This window comes from Corapipo altera, unplaced genomic scaffold (assembly GCF_003945725.1).
Source record: "Corapipo altera isolate COAL_440 unplaced genomic scaffold, ASM394572v1 65, whole genome shotgun sequence".
Classification (NCBI taxonomy): Eukaryota; Metazoa; Chordata; class Aves; order Passeriformes; family Pipridae; genus Corapipo; species Corapipo altera.
Genome location: NW_020884891.1, coordinates 8,093,423 through 8,120,872, shown reverse-complemented (window position 1 = coordinate 8,120,872; position 27,450 = coordinate 8,093,423). Strand labels below are relative to the sequence as shown.

General features: G+C 46.9%; 1 protein-coding gene across 2 annotated transcripts; it reads left to right on the top strand.

Annotated features, from left to right (window-relative positions):
- Positions 1-1,748: 1,748 nt before the first annotated feature.
- On the top strand, positions 1,749-26,454 carry TMEM255A (transmembrane protein 255A). Of its 2 annotated transcripts, none has more exons than XM_027645177.1 (9): positions 1,749-1,858; positions 6,120-6,262; positions 10,317-10,379; positions 14,725-14,814; positions 15,486-15,548; positions 16,489-16,577; positions 19,370-19,529; positions 20,820-20,963; positions 23,792-26,454. In XM_027645177.1, exons 1-9 carry the CDS (start codon positions 1,801-1,803, stop codon positions 23,948-23,950), a joined length of 969 nt encoding a protein of 322 aa, XP_027500978.1. In that variant the 5' UTR covers positions 1,749-1,800; the 3' UTR covers positions 23,951-26,454. The 2 variants fall into 2 exon arrangements, with proteins under 2 accessions (XP_027500978.1, XP_027500977.1); XM_027645176.1 differs by having other exon boundaries at positions 19,367-19,529.
- Positions 26,455-27,450: the final 996 nt, after the last annotated feature.

Sequence of the window (27,450 nt, the reverse complement as noted above, 5' to 3'; positions counted from 1 at the left end):
AGGCTGGGGCTCTGCCCAGAGGCACAGGGACATCTCTCCCAGGCTCCCACAGGACTGCACGGTGCCATCCAAGCAGGCAAAGCACCACTTCTCCCTCTCCTCTCCTGAGCATGGCTGAAAGCCCTCACCGGCTGCACTAATAAACGGGCACAGCAGGAAACAAAGAGGTCTGGCAGCTGCCCTGGTCTGTGCCGAGTTGGCCGGGGCTGGCACATGCCTGCTGGGTCTGCAGGCAGGGCTGGCTCAGTACCGGTGCCGGTGCCTGCCTGCAGCCGGCCCACCGGCAGGAGGGCACTCGGGCTGCTGTGCTCACAGCTGGACCTCCTGGCCAGGCTGGCACCTTGGGGCAAGAGTTGCCTTCCTGAAGCTCAGGAGCTGGGATGGGATGCAGGGATTTAACATGGCCTGGGCAATTGTAGGGCACCAGCAGCTCCCCGGGGGCACACACACCCTGTCACAGCAGTTGTGCTGCTGCTCAGCCCGGCCCTGGCATGGAGTGGAGGAGGGAACTGAGACTTTCCTCCTCCATCACTGTCACAGAGTGGGGGTGACTGAGCAGGAGGGGACCAGTGCCAGCCCCTCTGTCCAGTGGGACACAGGCAGTGAGCTCAGGGCTCCTCTAGTTCATTCGAGGTGAATAACTGCTGTTTTCTCTGGAGGTGATGTGTTCTTTGCCATTAATTGATCTGGGCATTTGTAACCTGTCTCTCACACCGCTGTCAGTGTACACTTTCCCTTTTCTCCTGGGAGAAGCTGGTCATTAGGCTCTTATCCAGTTAAAGTGTGGTGTGGTGTGGTTTTTTGTTGTTTTTTTTTTTTAAGCAGAGATAGGATTAGTTTCTTTCAACTTGATGAAATATGCTTGAAACAATTATATGATTTGTACTTAGCACCTTTCAGCCCAAGGCATTAAAGTGATTTACAAGCAATTACGAAGCCTGCTGGGAAGATGCTTTTATCGCCATTTTATAGATAGGATATGGAAAACAGAGGTTAAGGGCCTGTCCTGGCTCCTTGGCCAGAGACGCAGGGAGACTGTACATGATTGCTGCCTCCATGGGACAGGGCAAGGGCAGCAACAGGCATCGCCACCAGAGTGCAGGTCTCAGAGCACCGGGAAACAAAACACTGGGCCGGTGGCCGTGGCCGTGTGGCTGCCCGGGACTGTCACCCACACCTCAGGGAGGAGGGAGATGGGGAGGACGGGGTAACAGAGATGTGCCAGGGAGGTGTTTGGTGAGGGACAGAATGTCTCAGAGCAACAGAGCTTGAGAGGGGTGGGAGCTGCTGAAGGTAAAGGGGCTGGAGAAAGATGGGGAGAGCCAACACCAGCGAGGCGGGGAGCCCCTCTGGCCGGGCTGCCGGTGAGTGCGGCGGGACCTCCCGGAGAAGGGGCAGCACCTCTGTCCCCTCCGGAGACGGGGTGGGGGCTCTGTCCCTCCCGCAGATGGGGCAGCAGCTCTGTCCCTCCCTCCCCAACCCCTCCTGGGGCACTGTCGCTGCGCTGTTTCCAGCGGGACGGCCCCGGGCAGTCACTTGGGAAGGACGTGCCCGTGCCCGAGCGCTCCCCGCGGACCCGGGGGTGCAGCGGGCGGTGCAGTCCGGTTCTGTTCGGTGCTGTTCGGTGCAGTTCGGTGCAGTTCGGTGCAGTTCGGTTCTGTTCGTTCCTGCTCGGCGCTGCCCGGTTCCGAGCCGGCCCCGCCGCTCCGTTCCCGCCCCACTGCGCAGGCGCGGCCGGTGCCGGGGCTGTGGCCGCCGCCGTGGCCCCGCGGCTGCGGCGGGAGCGGCGGCACCGGCACCATGCGGCAGTCCCTGACTCAGCAGCGCCCGGGCGGCGTGGCCCTGCCCGACTCCATGGGTGAGTGCCGGGCCGGGGGCACCCCGGGCGGGACGCGGGGCCGTGCGGGGCGGTGGGTGCGCGGGGACCCGGCGGGGCTGCGGTGCCGGGGCCGCTCCCCCGCTGGGCGCGGGTCCGGCCGCAGGGCACGGTCCGTGTGTCCCCGCAGCCCCCGCGGCCGCTGCGGCGGGACCCCCGCGGGCGGGTCGCTGCCCGGCCCCGCAGCGGCGGCAGCATCATCATCATCATCATCCTTCGGAGCGGCCGCTGCTGGGGCCGGGCACCGCTCGTCCCTGAGCGCGGACCGCGATCCCCCCACCCTCGCTCCACCCGCAGCCCCCGCAGCCCCCCGCCCGTGCGCTGCCGGGCCCGCAGTCGGGGGGCGGTGGGGTCACCGCTCCCACGCTGGCGCGGTTTTAGCAGAAAAAATGGAACAAAAGGAGAGGGACTGGGGAGAGGGAGGCTCGATGCCATCTGTCCCCCCCCGTTCACTCGGGGTAAAAGTTGAAGCTGGCTTCTTCCTTGGGCTACTTCGCGCTTATTCTTCGCTTTCTGGTTTTCCACCCCCCCCCCCCCCCTCCAAAGAACAAGATGGAGAAGTCGGTGCCGTTTCTGTGCCATCTTGTCTGTTTTCTTCTAATAATCGGGAAAAAAGAGAGTAAATCAAGGGCAGTACAAAGATATACATTATTGCAAACTTTTAAAGTAATCTGCAAAAACCTGCTACAACCTTGTCTTTAGAGTGGGTTTATATATGGCAAGGATAATAAAAGGATGTTTCTGATGCTTAACATATAAATGACTAAGACCAGTCCACATTTGGAGTGCCATTTTAGCAAAAGCAATGGCCAGACTATGGATAGCAGTAATTTCTTTACATCTCCTTCCCAAAGTTAAGCAGTGTTTCCGACCACCTTGTGTACTCTCACTGTGGTAAGCACTGTAAGTTTTGAAGTATCTAATTGGGATAAATCACAGAGAAAAGGCTATTGCTATTCTCTTGAAAGTAGAGATAGCAAAGCTCTTGTAGCTCTACTTCTGTCTACAGAGCTGTACCAAGCTCAGGAACAAAGAGGAGAATGATGTGATGGGGAATTCTTTCAGCAAAGATTAATATTGAGGGAGATGATTTTGCCAGGGCAGCCCTTCAGCAGCTGTCAACAGAGATACTGAGTATGAGTCCATTTATGCTGAAGCAGCTGCAGCCATCCTTAGAAAAGTACAAAACCACTTTCTCTCTACACACATAGCAAAATGTGTTTTCAGAGAAAGAAAAAATGTGATTAGTGTCCCAGTGCAGAGCTAAAGTGGAGGTAATCACATTATCTCTTCAGTTTCACATCTCTCTTCAATATCAAGGTAAAGGACTATCGTTGGTTTTGTCAGAACTTGGAATAAAAGCTTTTTTTTTTTTAATTTAATCTTATAAGGAATATTGAAAAGCTTTCAGAAAATTTCCAGTGGGAAACATTTTGTTTCTCCTCTCTGTTGCATTTTGATGTTTGCCACTCCTGACCAGGGAAACGATGTGGAAACGAAGAGTGGAAAACATGGTGGTGCAAAAACAAGTTCAGAATCCGTAAACAGTGTTTCAGACTGCTTCTTTTAGGGTGTTTTTCTGCAGAAATGCTGTTGAAAAAACACTCTGGTTTTGAGACAAGCGGCGCATTTTGCAGGTGTTTTCGTGGTAGCTGTGATGGCAGTGCAGGAGCTCTGCTTTGTGCTCGTGTGCCCACGGCGCCCACTCGGCCGTGCTCTGCAGGGTGGTTTTGCAGGGCACACAAACATCTGCACACCCACACAGCCCAACCGTGCACAGTTTGAGCTGTGCAAGGAACATATGGCTGGGTTTGTTTACCCTCTGCTCGTTTGCCAGCCGAACTGTGGCAGTAAACAGAAGTTTGGTAATCATGTGGAAGCAAGACGGGTTCGTTCTTTCTCTCCTTTCAGAACTAATCTGTGTAAGAAGTGGCAGTTTCTCTCCAGGTTCTGAAGTTTTGTTCAGCTAAATTTTGGTCCCAGTGCTATGGAATTTTAAGAAATTTATGGGACACTTGCATTTAAATGGTTACATTAGAACTGCAGTGTGGCACAAGTGCTAGTATTTGGGAGGCAATACATACAGAAAGGCTTAATATCTTGATGAATTTTGAATGCTTTAGAAGACTAGATTTTATATTATTACCTTATTTGGCAGATTTAGGAGAATAAAAAGAATAACCCTGAATACAACAAGCAGCAAACAGTTGGGTACCTTTATCTCCAGGCTGTAAAAGCATGACATGAAAAACTAAGGATCATTGAGAAAAGAACCAGCCTGCATCTTAAGTTTCCTTAGTAGTTATTTAATTTTTTTTTGTTTGAAATTAGTAACTGTGTAGCTGTTCATTCTAGCTAAGAACTAACTAGTTGTCAGGCTCCTTGCTCTTAGAACCAGTGATTTCCCACTGGTGCAGTCAGAGCTGTGCTGTGGGACACAAGCAGAAGGTTTGCAGGTGGAGAGCTTTCCTTCCAGAGACACTGACTGGTCAGTCAGAAAGGATGGTGCTTTTCTTTACAAACCTCTCTTGCTTTTCACCTAGGGGAGCCTGCTTGAGCAGGGAGGTTGGACTAGATGACCTCCAGTGGTCCTTTCCAGCCTTACCCATTCTGTGATTCTGTGATCTCCTCGTGTTGGGCTTTTAAGCCCCAAGTTTAGGACTTGTCTGTGATTTCAAGCTCATCTGATCGATGTGGGTGAAATGATCCAGCCCCATGCCCGTGGCAGCTGTGCCAGTCCAGAGCATGGAGAGGGAGCACTCCTGCCAGCAGCACGGTGGTGGATCAGGCTGGAGCGGGTGTGGAGGAGCCGTGGGGAGCTGCTGCCCTTTTCCCTGGGGAGAGCTGTCCCTGTGGAGGAAGGGAGATAATTTGTACCAGTGTGTGTCCATATGGCTGCATTGGTGTAGCTGTTGGGGTGAAAAGATCTCTCTGTCTGCTCTGCAGATAGGCACAACTCTGTGGAAGGGCTTGTGGGCACCTGGGGTGTACACCTCTGAGACAGAAACTGCCCTCAAGGCCTGGTGTGCTCCTCTTTCCGGAGAATTTGGACAAGGAGGTTGTGTTTGGCTTGGCCAAGTCTTAGCCTTTCTGCAGGTGTTTTATCTAGCCATGTAGAGGCTGTCAGGGAGCCCTTGAACACCTCAGATGGGGATTCCCAAGATGGTTTCCTTTAGGGAATACACTCAGCAATGGTGAAAGCAGCTCCTTGCCCTTGGGACATGTTCCCTGCCCTTCTCTGAAATACCCTGAGAAGTGCTGGGAGCATGCACATGGCTTGGGAGCCTCTGGGGTGGGACTTACCTTTACCTGCTCCCCAGGCATGCTGGAGAGCCCCAGGCTGTGGGAATGGGATTCAGGATGGCCCCAGCAGCCCACAGGGAGTGTGGCAGGGGGCTGTTATAGTCCATTGTCCTACCAGCCACTCTTGCAAGTGCTAGTAGGACATATGTATGTCTACATAATATATGAAATATAATCAAAAGGATTGTTCCAGAGAGTGATATGAAGATGGCAGAGCACACGCTGAGCAAACACACCTAAGGATGTTGCTGAGAGTAACGTCGCAGCCAGCTTTCCTCTTGGCTGGTGGAATCACTCTTTTATATTTATGTTCATTTGGAGAGATCTATAAATATATAAAAGAAAAAAAACCTCGTCATCAGGCAGCTGTAGATGAGTTTTACTAATCCACAAATTCATTATTCAAGCATGTAAAAATAGCTGGTCCTTGCTGAAAGTAGGGGATGATACTACAGGAGAGTGGCTGTTACTGGTGATGTCTCATTTGCATGGAAAATCGTGGATGCCTTATGATTACAGCCAAGATTGCCCCCCTTAAAACAAGCAGCATACAGTGTGGTTGTTTAGCTTGATGTAAGCAGACAGATCAGAAAATATGTACGTGCCTAATGGGAATATTTCTCATTAGCTCAATTGCCCCAGGCCAGAGGGGCTGGGAGACTCTGATGTGTCTAAATGAGCTTTACAGAGTTACAGTTCTTAAGGCTCTCTTCATCTACGTCAGAGCAATGATAAGTAAATGTGGATTCAGATGCCCTAGTAACGCTTGATAAAGCATGTTAGTGAAGGTGAAAAGTGACAGCCAAACCCAAAAATATTCTCAAGTTGGAAGAAAGGAAATTCACCATGATGTGGTTGGCGGTGGGAGGAGAAATTTGTGGTGTCGTGACTGTCCCCAGATGAAATCAGCAAATTCTGTTGTGTGTGTGTGTGTTTTTAGGGTCGTTCAATAGAAGAAAAAGAAATTCCCTCTACGTAACTGTGACTCTCCTCATTGTGTCAGTATTAATTCTAACGGTGGGCCTAGCTGCTACAACAAGAACCCAAAATGTGACTGTTGGAGGTTATTACCCAGGGGTTATTGTAAGTATAGAACTCCTAGGTAGGTCTAGAAAACTTATTGCCTACAAAGTCCCTTTGTAATGCTGCAAATGTTATAAAGGGTGTTCTTGTCCTGAATATTTTGCTCAGTTACTTCATTGCCATTTGATTTATTTGTTTTATTATTATTTTGCACCTGCTGCTCATTCCCATGCAAAAATCACATCCAAATGGCAGCTTCCTCTGAGCTTAGGTAATAAGTAATGCTTTTGAGCTAATGGTATGACAGGTTTTATGTCAGTAGAAGGAACCATAGGACTTCTTTGTTTGCACAGATCACATTCAGCCCAGGCAGAAGTAAGGCAAAGAAGGACCACACGTGCCAAGAGCAGTTGAGAGACCAGGTCTTGGAATACTGTTCATGTGACTTGTGGTGATAAAAGTTCACTTGCCAAAGTGTTTAAAGACTTGGAGTCCCTGGATGAGGAGCTGTGGCAGTTTGCCAGGGGAGCGTGTACATCAAAGCCGCGAGCACATCTATTTCTTCTTTTTTGTTATCAACAGCTGAAAGTGGGAAAGGACAACCTTGTAGCTTCAAATGGCTTAATTTAGAGAAGACTACTGGTGTCCAGCCTTCCTGCTATTAGATGTATATCCTCCCGCAGAAGCATAAGGGACAAGTACATCATGCCTCTCCCAGCATGAGCAAAGGTCTAACCCGAGCTGGAAAGCAAGTCCTGGTCTGTTCCTGTGCATGTCTGAGATATGCTCAGAAAGAAGCACTGAACTGCAGTCAAAATGGGTGTCTTAGCATATTGAGTGTAGCTAGTAGCCCCAGCTAGAGGTTTCTGGTCTAACAGCTGTGGAGTGCTGCACTTCTGATTTGGAGGCTTGAAACAGTCTAGATAACTAGGTAGAGGCTTGTTCTTGACTTATTGCTGTTTGATTTATTTGCCATGCATTGCACATCTCAGGGAGCTTTATACTTCTCTGTGACAGAGTTCCTCTATGACTGAAGAAAGCCCCTTTACAGCCCTTAGTGTGGAACATTGTTACAGATTATGTTGGGCCTCTTCTGTTTAGGTTTTCTGGTTTCTCACAGTAACTCCTGCATTTAGGCCTGATCTTTTTTAAAGAGAAGTATAGAAGGAAGGTGTTGAGAAGGGTTTCAAACATTCCACACTTAGCCTACACCCTGTCAGCCTGAGCTGAACCTCGTGCTTCAGAGCAGGTCCTGCAGACTGATGCAGATGGGTTGAGTCTGTTGCTCACGTCCCCTTGACATCTCCCGTGCTATTTATGGACTGGGAACGTCAGCATCACTAACGCTTTTTTAGGACTTAGTCTACTCAAGGAATTAATGAATTCCTGGACTTGGGAAGGGCGTTGAGTTACTTTATTCAGAGGCACCCTGGCAATTTCTGTTTATCACCAAATTCCCCCTCTCGGTTCATTAATCCACTGTATGGTAATGTGTGATGACCTCACCTGTCTCCCTGCACAGGAAAACATTCCAGTGTGCTGCTGGATGCTTCAGCAGGTGCTTAAAATAGCTGATGTTTCATAACAAGCTGGGCTTTCTCCCTTTACTGGGAAAAAGGGCTTGCCGCGGTGCGTGAGTACTCGGTGAGCTGTCCCCAAGCAAGTGACTTCCACAGCCCTGAAGAAGCAGCTCCTTGCAGCTCTTGTCATCCAGAACCTCACACTGCTGTTAGCCCTGTGTGCATTTTCGTCAGGGATTCTGGGCACTGTTAGTCATACCCTGAGTGCCCTGTGTTGGTAGGTAAGGTAAGGAAAACACAGAGCCAGAAGTCTCATCTCTGCCACACCTCATGCACTGTTCTTTGCCCCTTCAACTTGTGTTCCTTGGGCAAACACCTCTTGTGGAGGAGGGGGCATGCAAAGAAGTGACTATCTAATGCAGAGGATTGTCTTCCCAGGCCTCTTCTTCCAAGGAAGGGCAGAACCAGGCGCTGGAGACCACTCACACGAGTGGGGTTTTGTTTGGTTGGGTTTTTTGAGGGCTTGAGGTTAGTTTTTCCCCAAAACAACTCAGTTCCTCATTGGTACAACTGGAGAAGCTGAAGCAGAGGGTGCAGTGACATGTCCTGTAGACAGGCTGCCTTCACCTTCCTCCATGACCCCCCAACTTTCACAACTACATCAGTGAGCACCCTTGCTGTGTCTCTGTGGGAAATGTCCTCACCTGTGCCTGGATGACTGAGCTGGGATAGGGAAGCCTGGAATATAACAGTGGTGCTCAGCAGACAAGAGTAATGATCAGATGTACAGGGCAAGCACCCTTGTGAAGTGAGACTGTGAGATATGTGTGTTGTCTCCAAGTTACAACAGCTTCCAGAATCTGTGTAAGTGACTGACCTTTCTTATGCTTTCACTGGCAAACCTCTTCTGTAGTGGTTCCTTGCCAAGGATGTTGGCTTCAGGCTGGAAAAGTGCATTCATTTTGTGTCCTGTCCTCCTTTCAAACAGGCATCCCAAGGCATCACATCCATCAGCAAATTAATGATGCAGTTGATGCAGATTCCTAAGATCTCTTTGTCCCATCCATAGAAGAATGAATAGTTTTTCCATTAATGCAATGAGAATTCCTGTTGAGGAGAATCCACTGATTTATTTGGTCTTCACCTGTTGGATGTACAGACTTGCTGTAATTTCTTCTTTTTGAATTATCTTAGATTATCTGAGGTATTTCACCTTTTGATTTGAAGCTGCTCTGAAAGACCACGTGGATATTTCTCTTATGGATAAAGCTCAAAGGGCACAAAACATTTTTCTTGAGCATTTGCCTTAGGTGTGTGTTGCCTGATCAGCTGCTCTGCTTTAATCCCTGCTGTTTGAGCCAGCTGCCCTCGCTGCCCACGGCACTACACCAAAGGTTACTGGGCTTAAGCAGGGCAGAAGAAGGTTTAAGCCAAACTTTTCATCACATTTGTGTCTGTTAATCTCTGTATATGCCTCTGCCTGAAAGTATTTGGCTTATTAACTCTTTGTTTTCTATTCCTGGCTCTTAAAATGTTGATTCCAGGTTGGTTGGCTCATTCTTGAATCACTGCAGTTTGTCTCGTGCTTTGTTCTGCTTCCTGGGGAATTGGCCAGTTATCGGGTGTTCTCACCCAGATCTTCACTGTCCTTTGGTCTGTTGTCTGGATTTGCACCTGCTTAATATGACAGGTCCAACTGTAGGACTTTTATGGCATTTCTCATTTTGCTGACCCATGGAAGTGGAGATGGATGTGCTCTAGACCAACCAGAGACCCTTCTTGGCATGACACAGAAGTACTTCTGCATCTCCCCTCATAGTCTGTGGTTCCTCCTTGAAGTCCCTGTTTCTGGCCTGGCTGAGGTGTGCTCTGTCCTGGAAACTTCTACTTAGTGTAGCTATATAGCTTAAGGCTGTAGAGAAAGGAGGTGGAAAATCACACTCCTGGATGACTTCACTGAGCTGAAATAAGTGTTGTCGGTTATGGCAGCAAAAAAAAGATGCTTTTGCTGCAGTAGCTTGTTCTGTTGGCTGGGTTGGCGTGAGCTCTTCTGGTAGAAGACCCTGGTGATGCATCCTCACCCCTGGAAATGAGGGAGGAGTAGGAGAAGGCAGAAAGCTGCTAAATCTTCTCAAGTATAAATCTCCCTTATTTCATACTTCACATCAAGAAAGTCTCTGAGTTAAAAACTGAGGTGATTGCTCACAGGCTTGGTGAGGCTACAGCAGCCTGGTCCTGCAGATGTTAGTGCCACGGTCCTGCAAGGTTTGCATCTGGACAGTCCTGAGTGTTGGTAGGGTTGTTCCAAGACAGCAATGCATATCCTCATCCACCAGCCATTACTCAGCATCACTGGGGCGGGGATGGAATTCAGAACTCATCCTTTTGGTTTCTACACACGCTTTTAGTGCCATATGTGGGATACACCTGATAGTTCCTGCTAGTGAGACTCCACTGGTTTCTTGCTAAGGAAGAGTGCTCACACATCCACAATATGTTCTTTTGCTGCTTCTGGATTTAAATGTGTTCTGTCTGTATACAAAATATGTCGGGTATCATCCTGATCTAAATGCTAACAATACATTGTTTTTCAGCTTGGTTTTGGGTCGTTTCTTGGAATAATCGGATCAAACTTGATAGAAAACAAAAGGCAAATGGTAAGTTCTTTATAGAAACTGACAGTAACTCAAGTATTGTATGTAAATAGTATTATTGGTTTTCCTAACTCTTCCAGGGTAGTATTGCATACTTCTTGTGCTGGCGGGCCAGGATAAGAAGGCCGTTAACTCTGCTATTTTTAAATTAAAAAAAAAAAATGCTCAAGGAAGCACAAAGTGACTATACACAGTCTCACTGAACTTGGTGGGGTTTTTTTAAAGAGCTTGAAATCGAGCATTTGGAGTTTTCAGGATAGTCAGTGCTTCACAGGCTCATGCCCAGGGCTTTTTCTTTTGAGCTGTCTCAGTATGTGATACATAATATGGTAAATAAGATAAAAATAATATAGTTATTTTAAATCTTCTAAAATAAATACTTTGAAGCCCAGAACTCTAGAAAAATTGCTTTTGGCCACTTTCTATTCTAAGCAATGGTTAGAGGAGAAGATCAAGCAGCTGGTGTAACAGGCAGTCTGGAGGTGAAATCCCCTAGAGAGCTGAGCAGAAAGTCCTTCCTGAAGACAGGAGTGCTCAGAACTGTCTGCTCTACAAATGTCTACAGCATAAGTCACTTGAGATATCATCATGACAAAAAGCATGAAGACTGGTGTAACTGAAAAGCAGCCAATCTCTCCAGCACTGCTGATTAACACACCTGTTGCTGGTTCCTGTTTCCAAACACCTCTTCCAGTGAGAAGGAAAACCAAGAAACTGCTGTAGACCAGCAGTTGGGGACCTCAGAAACACAGGAGGTGCTGGCTAGACCAGGTGTGCAGCCCACAGTGCTCTCGGGTTCCCTCCTCGTGCTGCAAGGAGGGTTTTGTGTGCTGGGGCTGGGAGCAACATTCAGAAGAGAGCAGGTGGGCAGTGAACATGCAGATAGCACAAACCAGAGGAGATGAGATCACAACTGAGCTTGTGCTGGGGTGGGAGAGAGTCTCTCTGTGCAGTGGGGATGGAGCTGGCTCAGATTACCCCTCTTAGCAAGCACAGGACACTTGGCTTGCCACAGGGCACCTGTGGACTTGTCTAGGTCTCTGATGGCATCTTGCAGATGCTGTTTCACAAGCCCCACACCTTGATGCCCGTGCCTGGAGGTAGGGGCTGTAGTGCTTGGAGCCATCAGTAACAGGGCTTAGGGCAGGGGGAAGGCTTTTTGGAGAATTTAGCAGAAGGTGAGGGTAGAGAAAGATCAGTAGAAGTTGGTACCCGATACTGTCCTGGCAGGCTGTCGAGCTCAATCTTTCCAAGCCTGTTTCCTCTGCCTGCCCACACATGGCTGGCCAGAGGTAGCATGTGGGGAGGAGCAGTCCAGCTCCTGGAGCACCCTGTGGGCAGATCTGTCTCCTGCCTTGGCTGGGCTCTCCCAAGAGAGTGGCTGCAATCCCCCTCCCCGGTGGTTTCCCCCATGCTCTGGCAGCAAGATCTCTCCAGCCTTCTGGTGTGAGGCAGCAGAGGGCTGAGGGAGGTGGTGCTGTCCCTGCAGCCTGTCCCACTGGGCTGCTGCTGCTTCTGCAGGGATGGAGCCGCCTCTGGGAGGGGGCCCAGGGGTCAGATTAGCAGGGTGTGCTGCTGACCAAGGCTAAGGCGTGGTGGCCAAGCTGCAGGGGGAAATGGGAGAAATTCCTGCCTGTCCAAATCCAGAAGCTCGGCTGTGCTGCCTTAGCCTTTGCTTTGCAAATAGCAGGCTCCCTGCAGAGCCAGAGGGAGAGGATGAGGCAGACCCTGCAGGAGAGGACATCTGCCTTTCCCACAGTCAGACAGGGTGCAGGAGAAGTGAGTTTCCCAGTGGATATTTTTTGTTGTTTTCACCCTGGCTCTGCAAGAGCAACATGTCCTGTTCTTTCTGTCTTAGCGGGGTTTCAACCTCTTGCTCATCATATATTAGCAGCATGTCAGTGTCTGGTTGAGCAATGACCATGTTGTGCCAGTCCTGGACCTCCACAGGAGTGCCCACGAGTGCCAGCATGGCTCTGACTTGACTGTTTGGTTATTCTGAAGAGCCCTGGGTAGCCAGTGTTTGTTCTTTTCATCTCTCTATCATTTTGTGTCCTAAAAAGCACACATGACCCAGCTTTGCAGGGATTGCGTCACTGCTGCCTCGGCCGGCAGCGAGCGTGTCTCTGCTCTGACCGCAGAGAGGACATGCAGTAGCTGTCACTTATTGCCCCTGTGCTTTAGTCACACCTCCTCCTTGCCCAGGGGCAGCTTTGTCCATTACATGTTTCCATAATGCCACTGGCAGCGCAGGATTTATTTTTTTTATCTCCTGTGAACTTCCCCAGTGTCCTAGTTTGCTAAAAGACAGTCTGGGTCTGGCTTGTTACGCAGCTGATGGCAGAAAAAGCTAAAAGCCACTTCTGCAGCCGTGTTTTCATGCGTGTTTCTGTCCGTCAGGTGACTGGGGAGCATGAGGAGTGGAGTGAGCCAGTGTGGCTTACGGGGAGAGCTAAGCTGAAGCAGCACTCACTGCTCACTTCTCTCCTGCCTGCTGTCAGGAATAGACCTCTCTGTTTTTTCCCACCCAAGCATATTGACTGCCATGCCATACATCTGCACTTCCCACTTGCCAGAGGAAGGGCGAGCTCTCATCCCCCCAGGGAGGCCCAGCTGCCCGCCCTGCAGGCAGCTCTGGCCCAGCCCAGCTGCCCACTCAGCAGTTTTCAGCCAAGGAGTGAGTGGTTTACGTGCCTTTATGACAGTCATGCAGGCCAGGGAAAAGTGAGAACCAACAGCTTCACAGCCCACGAGTGGCTGTATCTTTGCCTAAAGGGATCCTCAGCCCAGGACACTCCTGCTTCCTGGTTCCTGCACTGTCCAAACCCAGTTTGTCTTTTCTTGTCTGAGTGCTATGTGGTGTGGCTGACTTCATCAAGAGTTAGATGAGTGAAGACCAATCAAGAATACCACTCAGCTCTTGAGGGGGGCTTCTGCTTGCTACAGTAACAAACAGTAATAAGCCCAAATCAAAAATCTTGGTGGCAAGTTGAAAACTGAGATTTTAAAAATTAATTTGTATATTTCTGTTTGCTGTTTGATTTTTCTTTATCATAAATTCTCAGTGTTTGGTTTTCAGGCTTTTCTTTCTCCAGCTGAGAGAGAGGAAACTGTGTAAATAAAGTGAACAAACCCATTTCTAGCATTAGATCCTTATCTCTTGGTAGGGCTGTTATGAAAGTATCATCATTAACCTTGCATTTATTTTAAACAACCATATTAGCAGCTCCTATCTGCAAGCAGGCATGACCGACAAATACTCTAATTGTATATATTTAGTGTTTGGCTCACTTCCCATCTCCAAGGCTCATGCTATTTAGGGAAAATATCCTCTTTCATGTATGTATGAAAAAAAAGGACAGTACAGAGGAAAACCAAACTTGCTACAAAATAACCTAAGCCATAAGCCCCATTCTTCCACTGAGACTGTGAGAAGCTGCACCTTCTCCTCTTGTGTAATTTCACTGGTTTGGTTGTGAAACAGGGTGACTGTGATGGATAATGTGAATTGGGATCCAGATGTGGAGATGCTGAGGCTGAGTGGGGAGGAAATGCAGGTGTTTACAGCTGACAGAACCAAGGTCTCAGTGTAGGATCTGATCCTGGAAAACTTGTCACCTGCTGCCATCTGCAAGTAGTTTGTGGCACAGCATCTAATATTCCAGTAGCACCTAGTGGCTGTGATGTGTTCATGTGGTCACTGGGATCATTTCACAGTCTGCTCCATCTGCTGCTGCAGGTTTTATGTCTATGCCTTGAAGACTTGCCTCATCTAGAAAACCATTTTATTTTCTCTCATTTTGAAGCTAAGGGAAGTCAGCAATTGTACAGGGACCATTTCCACTGTCCCAAGCAAACCTCTTGCATCCTCACTCGTTTCTCAAGCTGACCTGCTCTGCACATGGATGTTGCTGGAAGAAGGCCTGTTTTCACTTAGGGAGATCTAGGTAAAACCAGTGTGATTAACCTAAAAATCCTCAGGTACTTTAAAAAGACACATAGGATCCTTCTGGATTGTGTTAGGGAAGAGTTAAGGACAGCAGCAGGCAGAAGAGGAGGTGTATCCTCAGCCTAAGTTTAGCCTTTTGGAGTCATGGAAAAACCTGCATTACTATCTCAAGTGCCCAGAGAACCAGTCTGGCACAGTGCTGCTGCTCCTGCTGCTTTGCCAGAGCAGACACACATCCCACTGCCTTCAGTGAGAGCAGGCTGTGCAGCCCAGGCAAACATTTGGGTCATTGATTGCTCGAGGGCTTATTGACTGTGGCTTATGTATCCTTGTGGAGAGGGCACAGATTACTTGGTTGTGGAGAGGCAGATGATACTTTGCTTTGTTTTCCTTCCTCAGCTGGTTGCATCGATCGTCTTCATCAGCTTTGGTGTCATTGCTGCGTTCTGCTGTGCCATAGTAGACGGTGTCTTTGCTGCCAGACACATAGTAAGTGCTTCCAGGAAAACACAGGTCCTGCAATGTTTTTACTCTAGGAAAGCAAGTGGTGGTGTCTGCAGTCCTGTATCGGGACACATCAAACCCTGCAAATATACACCATGTGCTGAATGCTGTTTTAAATCATAAGCTTTAGAAAAATGTATCTTTTTTAAAAAATATTTTTAAATTAGCCTGAAGAATTGAGATCTTAAAACTTTCTGTGTGTGTGCTTTATGTGTTTACTGAGCCTCACAACTCTTAAGATGTCATGTGAATTACAGCTATCGCCAAGGGACAAAATATGACCAGTAACATCTATTTCGTTTTAAATGTAGGCAGAGTTAGTTCTTAACGCAGAGTCAACCACTGAATGTTGTAGTAGAATGAAGCAATTTGATACAAAACTCATTAAAGCATTAGAGTATAAACAGGAAACAGTTGTTCTCAGTTTCCATTTAGTGACTTAAAAAAATGATGAGCTGCTGCTGTCACGACCAATCACTAGTGCAGTGGTAAGTGCATCCCTCCAAGGACCAGGGTCAAACATCACCCAGGGCTCAGGGGTGGGGGGGTGCCATGGCTGGGATGGTACAAAACAAGTCTCTAAGTTTCCCCAGCCCCTTTAGGTGGTTTTTTTTGGTTTAGCTGCAGTACTGATCCTGGTGCCTTTCCCCCGGCAGGACCTGAGGCCGCTGTACGCTGGGCGATGTCAGTACTACTCCAAGAGCACGACCCCGCCTGAGGTGAGAGCAGGTTTGGTTGTGCTGGCTCTGAAGGGGCACCTTCATGGTGCAGGTGGAGGAACCTGCTGCCAGGAGTCTGCTCCAGTGTCCTGGAGGTCTGGAAAGTGAGGAGGGGGTGGGAGGCTGGGCCTGGGGTGGGAGGACTCAAGGAGGTGAATTCCTCCATTCTTGGTACTGCCTCATTAGTAAAGGAGCAGGTGGAGAGGAGGGGATGGGGGTAGGAAAATACACCAGTTTCTCTAGATTTTCAGCTGTGCATTCATTATGGGATTAGGGTGTGGGTTAAGAGTTCAGACAGCAGTAATTTCTGTGGGTTTGAGCAACATGTACCAGCCTCTGCACCCCTGTTATTGTATTCTCCAAAGAGAAGCCTCTCAGGGCTCCCAAGTTCCCAAGTAGTTTTGAATAACCACTATATTCCAAATTAGAATGCCTGCTTGAGGTGCAAAGTTAAATACTACCCAGCAGCATTGGTGGGGTCCACTCTCTTTTCAGGCCAAAGCCTGTCCATGTGAGCTTGGGTGTTACCACCCATGGGTAGACAATGACCACTTTGGTCAGTTATGCACCAGTATGGAATTCTTGCTCTCAGTTTGCACCGTGCTGTTGGCAGCTCTGTGCTCTGAGTTGCTGTGTGGTGAGCCGTGTTGGTTCAGCAACACCTCAGTTGCCTGTAAGAGTTGCAAACCCCCTTCCTATGCAGGCGTGGGCTTGTCTGTGAACTCCCCACTGTGAAAGGAAATGCTGGTCTGTTCTAGTCTCGTACATCTTTATTCCAGTAACTGTGGACTTTGCAGGAGCAAGATAAGGAAGGAAAAATCTGCCTGGGGCTAATCTGGAGATCAGTGCAAAATCTACATGTAGAGCAAGCCAAATAGCAGCAGAAACTGTTTGAGGATGTCCCAATGTGCTTTATGTATTTTTCTCTGTGTTCACACAGGCGATCTGTCACCCACAACGCCGTGCCCCCTGCACGCCAAAAATAAAAACCAATACCTGCTTCTGCTGTGACCTGTACAACTGTGGGAAGTAAGCCAAAAATGCCATTCCTGGCCATGGGAAGGGCAAGCAGGTGTCTGCCTTGCAGGTGTCTGGCAGGCCAGGACAGTATCGGTTAATGACAGTTGTTGTGGGAAGGGATCTTAAGCTGTGGTTACCAGCCACCAGGAGTCCCAGACAAAAGCTAACCAAATAAAGGGGTGTGTGAACACACCAAAGCCATCCCACCTGTGGGTGAGCATGCTCTGGGCCAGCCCAGCTGGAAAAATGAAGAGGACAGGAGTTTCCATTGCTTTTGTGCTTGGTGTCCTCCTCAGTTTTCTCCCTGTTGAGTGTCACCTTCCTTCTCTGTTGGCACTGCTTGTTCCGTGGGTCTTATTTTGTTTTAGATGATTATTGGTGTAAAAACTGGGACACTTCTTCCTCTCCCTGTGACCGTTTCATTCCCCACCCTGCCAACAGGGAGGAGAGTTCACAGGCTGGTGTTCATATCCTCTCTGCCCACTTCTGAATATCGTTCATGGTCACAGAGGGTTGGAAGGTGAATCAGCACTGTGCAATGAAGAGTCAGAAGGTGGTTACCAATCCAGAGCCACTGCAGAGTGATCACACCAGCTAGATCAGGCTAAGTCAGCTTCATTTACAGCATGTGCTGCTTATATCATGTGGAGTCTCTAATGTGTGTCAGCAAGCAATTAATAAATTGATTTTTTTAGTGCTCATTCTTGCTTAGGGATGTTCTAGGCTTAGCATTTCTCACAGTACTTAGCTGGGCTGGCCCCCACTTAAATCATTGACTGTGGTGGAGGAAGATCAAAAGCTGCTGTTGGGAGAGGGTGGGTGGTTCCCTGGTCTTTGTAGGACTTTGTGTCTGTGAAAGCCGTTGCAGAGGAGCAAGCTCTCACCTTCCTTTAGCAATTTACAGAACATTATCCCTTTGTACTGGCTGGAGAGAGCGATTCACAGAGAAGTGTTTGGAATAGAAAAGCTTGGAACTTTTCTGTATTTCCCTTTCTTTTGGTTTTGGGGTTTTTTTGTCCCCAGGCAGGCTGGTTCAGTGTCCTACCTCTGACCCATTTTCCCCTCTGATACAAGATACTAGTTGTTACCATCTTAATCTTGCTTAGCACCACAAGAATATCCTTCACTGAGGAGGTGCTGGTTCTTTTGGGATCTCATTAAGAAAGGCATGGACATTCAAGACCGGTTAGTGCACATGTAAAGGATGGAAAATGCAGAAAAAGTGATGGCAATCTTGCATCCTTCCGAGCCCCTTCCCATGGATAAGTACTTGCTGTACGTCTCTGACAGTGCAGAATGTTCTGGTCGGTGCACAAGGCTGGCTGAGAGCTCTGACACATCTCCATAGGAACGAGCTCTTGCCAGCAGCACATACAGGTTGTGTTGTTGGAGGCGGTCACGGTGTGTGCTCGGGTCACACGGAGGTCGTGCCAGCAACGTTCAGGTTTTTGTGACCTGTGCTTATGCTCTGCCTCGATTCTGCTTGAAAGCCCTGTCTCTTCCTTGTAGTGTCTCCTGCAGTGGCCTGCTACAATGAAATACGGAAAAAAGAAAGAAGTCAAAGTAGAGTAATGAGGGAAGGAGCGTGGCTCTTGTGAAAGGGGGCAGGTCCTGAAGGCCTTGCAGAGTCTGTTGGGGACCTGAGCCTGGATGTCCTGCTTCTTGACCTTCAGTATGAGCCTGTTCTTCCCCATTTCCTCAAAGCCCTTGTGCAGTTTGAGCCTAACCCTGTGTGTGAGCTGAGAGACAAGTCATTCATAAGCTCCTAATATCATCTGTCCCTGATAAATATGTTTTCTGAAGGGGAATTTGCTGTAGCCCACTACAGTTGATGTGTTATGCTGAAGGCCAGCCTGTGTCCTGCCAAGCAGGCAGAGAGAAGTCATTCCTGAAGAATCCCTGTAAGATAAAACGTTTCAGGTATTCTTCCCAAGATTGCCAAGGCAGTGGAAGGATTAAAAAAAGGGTTTATTTCAGATGCAAGGACCATTTATTAATGATGCTGCGCACTGGGCCCCCAGGGGAAAAAGGCAATGCCCTGCCTTCTCCAAGGCTTTTTGTATCTTCTCTCTCCTCCCCCACCCTCTCTGTCCAGAGGAGGCCTTGTACACATTTGCAGACGTGTTATCTCTCTGCATACCTGGGAGGTAGCTTGCTCACAGCTTCTCCCTGCAACTTTCTGAAATGCAGAAGGAAGGACAAAAAGAACATCTAACCCATTTTATAAGGCATTTTGCAGCCTTCCTAAGCGAAATCAAGTTCTAGCTTTCCATCACAAATTCTTCCAAAATTGTACCTATCCCTACAATCCCGCTGCAAGACTCCAGCCCACATGTTGTAGGAGCTGCTTTTCCTTTTCCAGAATAATGACCTCACTGGATTCCACCAAGTTTTCTCCATCTCTTTTCTGCATGTGGAAAATCTTAAAAATGCAAGCAGAAAGACCTCTCCCTGCCAGGGTGCCAGGCTGTTTTAGAGACTGCTTTGTCCTTGGGAAGCCTGCAGGACCTCTGTGGAGATTTCAGGTGATAGAAATAACCGGCAGATTCAGACTCAAGGATATTTGGGTGTTTGCAGGCCTTGTTTGTTTCAGAGCACATCAGTCTTCTGCTGTCATTGTGCAGGGAGATCTTGGATGGCACAAGCATGGGGTCTACCAGGCTTTATCCCCACTCCCTTGATAGTCAGGTCCAGGCTGTCACTGAATTGCAGAATGCATTTTAGTGTCCAGCAGAAGTACTTAGGTTTTACGATGCTTGGTGGGTTTTTTATCATTATTGTTTTCTTTCCTAATCTAGCAGAGTGGAGATTTCTGGAGGCTACTATGAATACATTGATGTCAGCAGCTGCCAGGACATCATCCACCTTTACCACTTGCTCTGGTCAGCAACAATTCTGAACATAGTGGGGCTATTCCTGGGGATCATTACAGCAGCAATCCTTGGAGGCTTTAAAGACATGGTAAGAGGGTATCAATTTCTCTGTGTATTAAGGCAAAAAAACTCAGGCAAATTGCCTTTTAAAAATAATCATGAGAACAGCTATTAGTATTTCCATGCAAATTATCTATGCATCACTGCAATCAGGATGAAAAGGAGGGCAGGAAATAACTGTGAGGGAAAAGTGGAAGTGATTCACTTTTCTGATCTCGAGTCACCACCTGAGCACAGTTAGAAAAGATGAACAGAATTAGGAGGTTGTATTTTCAAAAGGAACCTTCTCAGAGGTGTTGGCAATACCAGGATGAATGAAAATAAGCTCTTTCTTAAAAATTGATCTTCCTTTTCAAAGCATTCTCATTCTACAAGGAAATGTGTGGTGGTTGCTCATGAATTGTTGATTTTATAGCAGTAGTAGGGTTCTGAGCTTTACAGGCTGTTAAAGCAGCTGTGTTAGGCTGAAACTCTCCATCTAGTTTCTTCATGGTGTGGAATCTGGAAGGGTGAACTGGGGATCAAAACCAAACTTCAGATAATGGGGAAAATGCTGTTCTGACAACATGAGCTTTGAAATACCCTCACTTGACCAGGCTACCTTCCATACAGTTTTGTTCTGATGGCACAAATCAGTGGGGAGAGCTGAACATTCAGCAGATACACTTGGGGTTTTTTCAATCTCTTGTGACTCATTTGGAAAAATACAAAATGAGACACACAGAAAAAGAGCATTTGTTGTCCCAGCTATACATTTTTCTTACAAAGAAATCTTGGACCCTGCACTAAGGGTGCCATATTGCAGAACTCTGAACTCTTTTCAGACTCACCAGTATCTTCCCAAATAAAATAGGAGACACATTCCCAGCTGTGCATTGGAGCCCTTTGAGATTTGATCCACACCAGAGAGCCTCTAAACCTCTGCAAAAAAAAAGATGCATAGAAGTGTCTGTGAACAGCAGTACAAGAGGATTTGAAATATCTCAAAATGCACTGAATAACAGAGTAATCAGAATTAATGGATCATTTCTCCTACTTGTGAAGATGCAAATCTGTTTTGTCTGAGTACTGGTGTGCACTGGGCTATTACCAGCTTGTTCTGTGGAATCTGAGAGGAAGCAATGAGTGGGTGATGAATGAAATGACCTTGGGACTTAGCTGCTACCCTGAGAGGGAACTGGATTGCCAGTTGCTAATTTAACAGAATTGAGGTCTAAAGACACACAGTGCTCCTCTAAATCATTTCTGCTTTCATTCAGCTGTCAGCTTTCCATGACTTGGTTAGCAGCCTGAAATTCTCTTCTTTTTGTTTCAACAGACTCCTTCCCTCCCTACGCTGAACTGTACGGTTGAAAATGCACACCCTTCAGTGACCTACTACTCAAGGCCACAAGTGACATCTTACAACACCTACTACCACAGCACTCCTCATCTGCCTCCCTACTCTGCATATGACTTTCAGGTGGGGAATGTTACAGGATGTTTTTGTGCTTAGCAGCAAGGTTAAATCTAGCCAGTCCTGCAGGACTCTGGAGACCTGCCTTCCCATCATTCACACAGTTTAATTTTCTTGTTCCTGCAGAACATATCCAATCTTTCCTACTAGGTAGGAAAGACCAAGTCCTTGGTAGTGCTCTCTCTTACTAAGGCAGTGTTTTCCTGAAAGCTGTCTTTAAAGTGAGGGCAACATAACCTGCTGCCTGCCTGCCTTCTCCACCTCTCACTAGTAGAGGCCACATTAAACATAGGCATTGCCTCTGGCACTGCAGTGTTCTGAGGAGAGAGGCAAAGCCAGGTGTTCAGGTGCTAGATTTTATTGGGCCAACTGCTGTGTCTGAGAGAAACAGATGAGCTTTTGGAAACAAGCTATTTGAGCTCCTGAAGAGACATGATGCCTGAAAAGCTATTGTGTGGGTTTTTTCCACATGGTTCAGCTGGTCTAAGAGTGGTCTCTGCAAACATCACCTCTGCTGTAATGCATCCCTTCCTCTTTGAATTATGGAGCTGTGCTGTTGGAAGTGGTGCGTTCACATGAAGCTTTCAGCTCTCACTGGTGAAGCAGATGAGGACATTTCCTCCTCAGCTCTTTTGTCAAGTGGATGTTACCACAGTGGTGATGATAACACATCATACATTTTCTTTGCAACCATCAGGGCTGAAGCCTTATTTTTATTAACAGGAGGTTAAGGTCTTAGAAATCAACTAAGAGGTGTGGTCTGTGATAGCCACCGTCTCCCTCATCAGAGCCATGCATAAGAGTTAACACAAATCTAAACCTTTCTGGTTTTACTGCTAGTGCCACTAGACAACACTGCTGTCAGGGCTTCCTAGGTATGCTTGAATACTTATATCACAATTCCTAGGATTTATGTATACAGATTTGTGATGCATTTTTGAGATTAATGAAACCTGGGACAGTCACTGGCATCGCATCACTTACAAAAATGCCAACCTCAGTGCATACCAAACCAAGCTCGTCTGCAAAGTCCTCTTCTCAGCGGTTCTAAGTGCTGTCAGACTCAGGATTTGTCAGTACAGTAGCCCCAGTACCTGCAGAGAGCTCAGCATGGGTGGATTTTCCTGCTTTTTATCTGGAAGTACTGCTGGGCTCTGCTAACACTTAGAGCTCAGCTGGACGGATCAAAGTCTCTGGGTCTCAGTGCTGTGAGCACAGGTGTTGGCTTAGGAGTCAGCACAAAAGCTGGGCATAAATTCAGGTAATCTAAATTTAGTATAGCCAAGTCTCTCTTTCAGATGCAATTCCAAGTCTGCGCTTTGTGTATTTTCCAGGAAACTGGAGGGCCTGCAGGAGAGCCTTAGCTGAGCCTCTGGCTGTGGAGACTCTCTTGCCTTGAACCCTACTCTGCTCCAAGCAGTGACTGTACCACCCTGACACCTTCTTCTCTGCCATCCTGCAGTGCACAGAGCAGGCCTAGCCTTGCCTCTCAAATCCCTTGCAGAGGATGCATTGCCTCTGGTGCAAGAGTGCTTCCCACTCATCCCACACATCCTTCATGGGAAAAAAAACCCAGCACTATTCCAGAATTTCTGAGGAAGCCTGTGCCCCTGCAAGAGCTTTCACATACAAATCTAAAATGGCAGACCCAGCTCTCTGGTTTTTGAGAGAGCTGGTGGGTGTTGCAGCAGCCACTACTTGTGCCATTGCTAATGACACTCCACACTCCTCCAGTGGTGAGGAAGGCACCAGGCCTTTGCAGGGGGCTGTGATGGGAACTGGGCAGTAGGAAAATGTCCTGGTGGAAGCAGTGCCAACATCTTACTCCTCATTGTGTTCTTAGCTGGGGGCAATTGGGTGAGAAAGCCTCAGAGTTTTGGCTTCCACAGGCCCTGAGCCACGTTTGGCTCTGACAGGAGAGTGCAGGCAAGCATTGACCTTCTCTGCCTTTCACCCCATGTTGAAGGAGGAATTAATGCCATTTTCCCATGGGCACTCCCATGCCCCTGGCAGTGCAGTGCAAATCCTCTTCACACTTGGGTCTCTGCCAGGGCCTTAAGCCAGGAGCATTTGGGATTTCAGTTCATGCAGCAGCCAAAGGGTGGTGGAGGGGTGTGTGGTGCCTGGGCTCTGCCCCAGTGTTTGCTGGTGTGTCCAGGCACCACTAAACCCTGTTTGCTCTGCAGGTGGCCTGTTCAGGTGGGCCAGGTGGAAAACAGCAGCACAGGGGCACCACGACTGTCTGGGGCAAACCCACCATGTATTAGTGGCCAGAAGAGTTGTCGTGGTTTGACCTCAACCAGTTAGGTCCCACACAGGTGGGGTGGGGGGATCAGGGAGAGAATCAAAAGTGAGAAAATTTGTGGGACAGTAAAGCAAAGGCCACGTGCACAAGCAGAGCAAAAAGCCACATAGTGTGGGATATCCCTTGGGTCAGTTGGGATCAGCTGTCCCAGCTCTGTCCCCTCCCAGCTCCTTGTCCCCCCCCCCAGCCTCCTCCCTGGCGGGGTGGGGTGAGGAGCAGAAAAGACCTTGGCTCTGGATAAGTGCTGCTCAGTGATAAGGGAAACATCCCTGAATTATGAACACTGTTTCCAGCAGAAATCCAAACCACAGCCCCCTACCAGCTGCTATGAAAAAAATTAACTCTTTCACAGCCAAAACCAGCACAGGCGCAAGTGGAAATAACAGAATTGTTATTTGTGTGTACACGTTTTGCAGAGGCAAACCTTGCACTGTTAATTTTCAACTGCTTGGTAATCAAGTATCGCTTTGCCGAGGTCCTTGACATTATGAAGTGGTTACATTGCAGCCTTCTTGCTGTCTCTCTGCAGCATTCCAGCGTGTTTCCAGCCTCCACTCCTTCTGGCCTCTCCGATGACCCCCAGTCCATGTCTCCATCTCCCAGCTATATGTGGGCCTCTAATGCGCCGCCTCGTTACTCGCCACCGTATTTTCCCCCTTTTGAAAAGCCACCACCTTACACACCATAAAGAATGTGGGAAAGAAGACAAAAATACTTGCCATCGAAATAATTGTGAACATTTTGTATTTATATTTTACTGTGGGAGGCAGCAGGAGGATAGATACAGAAGAGAATTGCAAATACAAATATTAGATTGGACTGTTCTTTCTTGCGAGACTTATTTCAGAAGTTCAGCAATGGCCTGTGATGGAAGGGACAGACTGCTGATGTTCTAAAGTGTTGGTGAGTAGCAGGTGACCTAAATGTCAGCCTCTTTGGTTCATGTAGTCCTTGTTTTTTAATAAAGTGATCCAACACAGATGACAGATTCTGGTCTGCCTTACTCCATCTTGTGCCAAGCTGAAGTAAGGGTAGCCAGGATCGATAGTTGCCAGAGACTATCAGTCTGTTTAAGGTGAGGGTGCTCGCAAACAGCGTGACTCGACACTGGTTTTGTTTGGCCTTCAGACTCCATTTGCTGGGATTTTGGGCAGGGAGGCACAGGACCTGACTCACATCACTTGTTGGTTACAGCCTACACACTGGAAACATCTTCAAACTTCAACCCTATTGAAAAGAGGTAACATCCTAGGATAGTCTCGTAGATTGTAGCAAAACAACTGGGACATTGCTTTTTTGAGGGGGGGGGAATCTTTAATAGGCAAGCTGTTTTTATTTCAGAATGCTTCTTAAAGTGAAATGGAAGGTGAAATGGAGTTGTCTCTCTCTGAATTCTGTGTAAGTAAAGCTGAAGTCAAGTATTTTGGGTGGTTGCACTGCCTAAATCACCCTTGTATTCCTATAAAGAGCATCAGAAGCTGTCCACAAGTCACTGAAACAGTGCAGTGAAAACATAATGTATTTATTTATTTCCTTTTTGTTTGGTTGGGATTTTTTTTTTTAAGCTTGTACTTTTAACTTTTTTAATGGACTGAATCAGCTCCCTGAATAAGCACTGTTTTAGTGGCTGTATTATGGGCTGCACATAAGGAATATCCACTACTAGTTCTCCAAGACATAAGTCTCACACAGTAAAATTCAACACCCTGTAATATAGGATGAAACTGAGGAATTTGCAATCACTGTTGTGACTTTCATTTAATCTTCAGCTGATGACTATGCTGACTGATCTAGATTAAAGCAGATTTTGCATGCATCCTGCATAACAAAAGAAGGTCAGCTTTGATATGTGACACACTGACCTGTAGAGTGTGGTTCTACTCCAGGAAGTGATTTCAGATGACAGTGTTCAGATCTGAGCTGCTCAACCTGAGCGTTCTCAACTGCTTACTTGACATTTTACTACTTATTTCCTAAAGATTTAATTTCCTTGGCATCAGTTTGTTGACTCTAATCCTCAGTTGCCTACCTTTACTTGCAACTGATGCAGACCAAAAGGCACCTAGAAGTTAAATCTGGATTTCAGAATCAAAAAGTGGAATATATGCTAGTGGGGTAGGGAAAAATCCAGTTGGATTTTAAATAGTGGCATCTCCTTTTAATCTATCTTAAAAAAAAAATTAAAATCAATTAAAATGCTGTCAGCATGGAAAACAAACACTGAAGTCTCTGATCTCACTTTTGAAAGTACACCCACACTTTATAATGCTGTTTTTAATCCTATGCATTTGCAAAGCCTTTAGGCTAGACTCTGTGTTAACCTTATCATTTCCACTGTCAAATACTAATCAGTATGTTAGTATATTAAAGGATAATATTGTTTATCCAGAAGTAAGTGTAACTTTTCTCCAGTAAGAAGGGGAACTAAACAGCTGGAGAAAGGAATACAACTTATGGGATTTAAAGCAGTAGTGTATGCAAAACATATCCTGGTCACATTTTGTTTGTTGAAGTGCAGCTCCTATAAATTTGCATACTGAAAATAAATTTATATACTAGGGCATCCTCCATTTTATATTACATTTTACTGAATTAAATCTTGATAAAGAGATCATGGGAAATTTCAAAACAGACAGTTACTTCTCTTGATAAAACTCCCCACAAAACTAGAAGGGCACATCAGTTTAGTATCAGAAAACATTTTATTGCTGTATCTTTGAGATAACAACTAACAGTCCTGTCCCACTTCTGACAAACACTCTACCATTTGTGCCTGTCAACTAAATAGGGCTAGAAGGACTAGGGGACACCACAGGACAGGACTGAAACTCCTGAGGGGAACATAACTCACTGGCAGAGAAACAACTGGGAAATTATTGATTTTGCGTTGAAAAATATTAAACTTAGGAAATATCCAAATTCTCATCTTTTCTAAGGAATACTTAAGCAAAAGTTACATTGCTGCTTTAAATTCACTATAAAAGGACAAGGGCATTTTCACATTTAAAAAAATTACTGGTGGGATTTTCTGTTGAATTACCTGTGTCCTTCTGCTTGAGCAAAACTAAGCATTTAATGTAACTGCAACATTCTGCACTGTATTCATCATTTCTTATGAGAATGTCAAGATTGTGGCTCATATGTACCCTTTTATTACTTTACCAAAGTTAAATAAAATTGTGTGACTTTTGTAAACATTTATAAATTGCATTTTACATTTTAACAACTTTCCTGTCTTAAAAGCATCTTTAATGTTAGTTGAGAAATTCCAGTATAATTGCACTGTGAATAAAAAAAAAAAAAAAGAAAAAACCAACGAACTAAAAAACCCCCACCTCTACTTGTTATACTGGAAATGTGTTTTTATACCAGGATTAACCAAAGACACCTTTTTTAAATTCTGTTTTTGAAAGCCCCAGATGTCCCTACACTTTGTAATTCTGCAGTTCTACCCACATAACATGGTGCCCTGACCTCCAGCACTATAAAGGCATTACTGCTGATTTTTTGCTTTAACACACAGATGAGTAATGTAGACAGTGGAGTCTCAGTGTCTCCTTTGCTTACTATGGGCCCAATTCTGTCCTGATGAAGTCAGCTGCTCCTTGATGTTAGCAGAGCTAGGTAGAAGCCCTATGCCAAGGAGATAAAGGCATCTAAAACATCATTTCATATGTTATTTATTAAACTGCAGTCCTGACCAGTGATAATAAGTCTACACAAAGTAACTGATTACCTCCATGTAATTGTTACCTACAGTCAAACCCTTATGAATCATAACAGCAGCTGGGAAGAAGAGGAGCCCAAACCATGAGTGAGCTGAAATACATTGCAGTGTTGCAATGTTACTGGTCACTAGGGATGTTTTACTGGTCACTAGGGATGTTTTACTGGTCACTAGGGACGTTTTTCTTCATTTTGAGCTTGTTTGCAGTGACAGCAGCAGTTGGTCAGACTGTTCCATGGCAGCTCTGCCTGTTCTGAGAGTTTGTGGCTGTCACAGCATTCTCACAGCACACTGGAGCTGTTCAGTGAATTTGCTTTCTTGGAAAGGGTTCAACAAAAACAGACAAACCAACCTCAGGCCCAAAAAACTGTGTGTCCCCCCAGCCCCAGCAGTTCCCTGCTATTCCCAAAGACCTGGAAAAGGAAGCTACAAGCTGTTGGTAATCAAACACGTTCAGACTG

Bases quoted from the DNA above. Each gene is read 5' to 3' on its own strand.
- TMEM255A (XM_027645176.1), top strand. From the start codon at position 1,801: ATGCGGCAGTCCCTGACTCAGCAGCGCCCGGGCGGCGTGGCCCTGCCC. The intron at 1,859-6,119 runs GTGAGTGCCGGG...GTGTGTTTTTAG, and splicing joins GGCCCTGCCCGACTCCATGG to GGTCGTTCAATAGAAGAAAA. The intron at 10,380-14,724 runs GTAAGTTCTTTA...TTCCTTCCTCAG, and splicing joins TAGAAAACAAAAGGCAAATG to CTGGTTGCATCGATCGTCTT.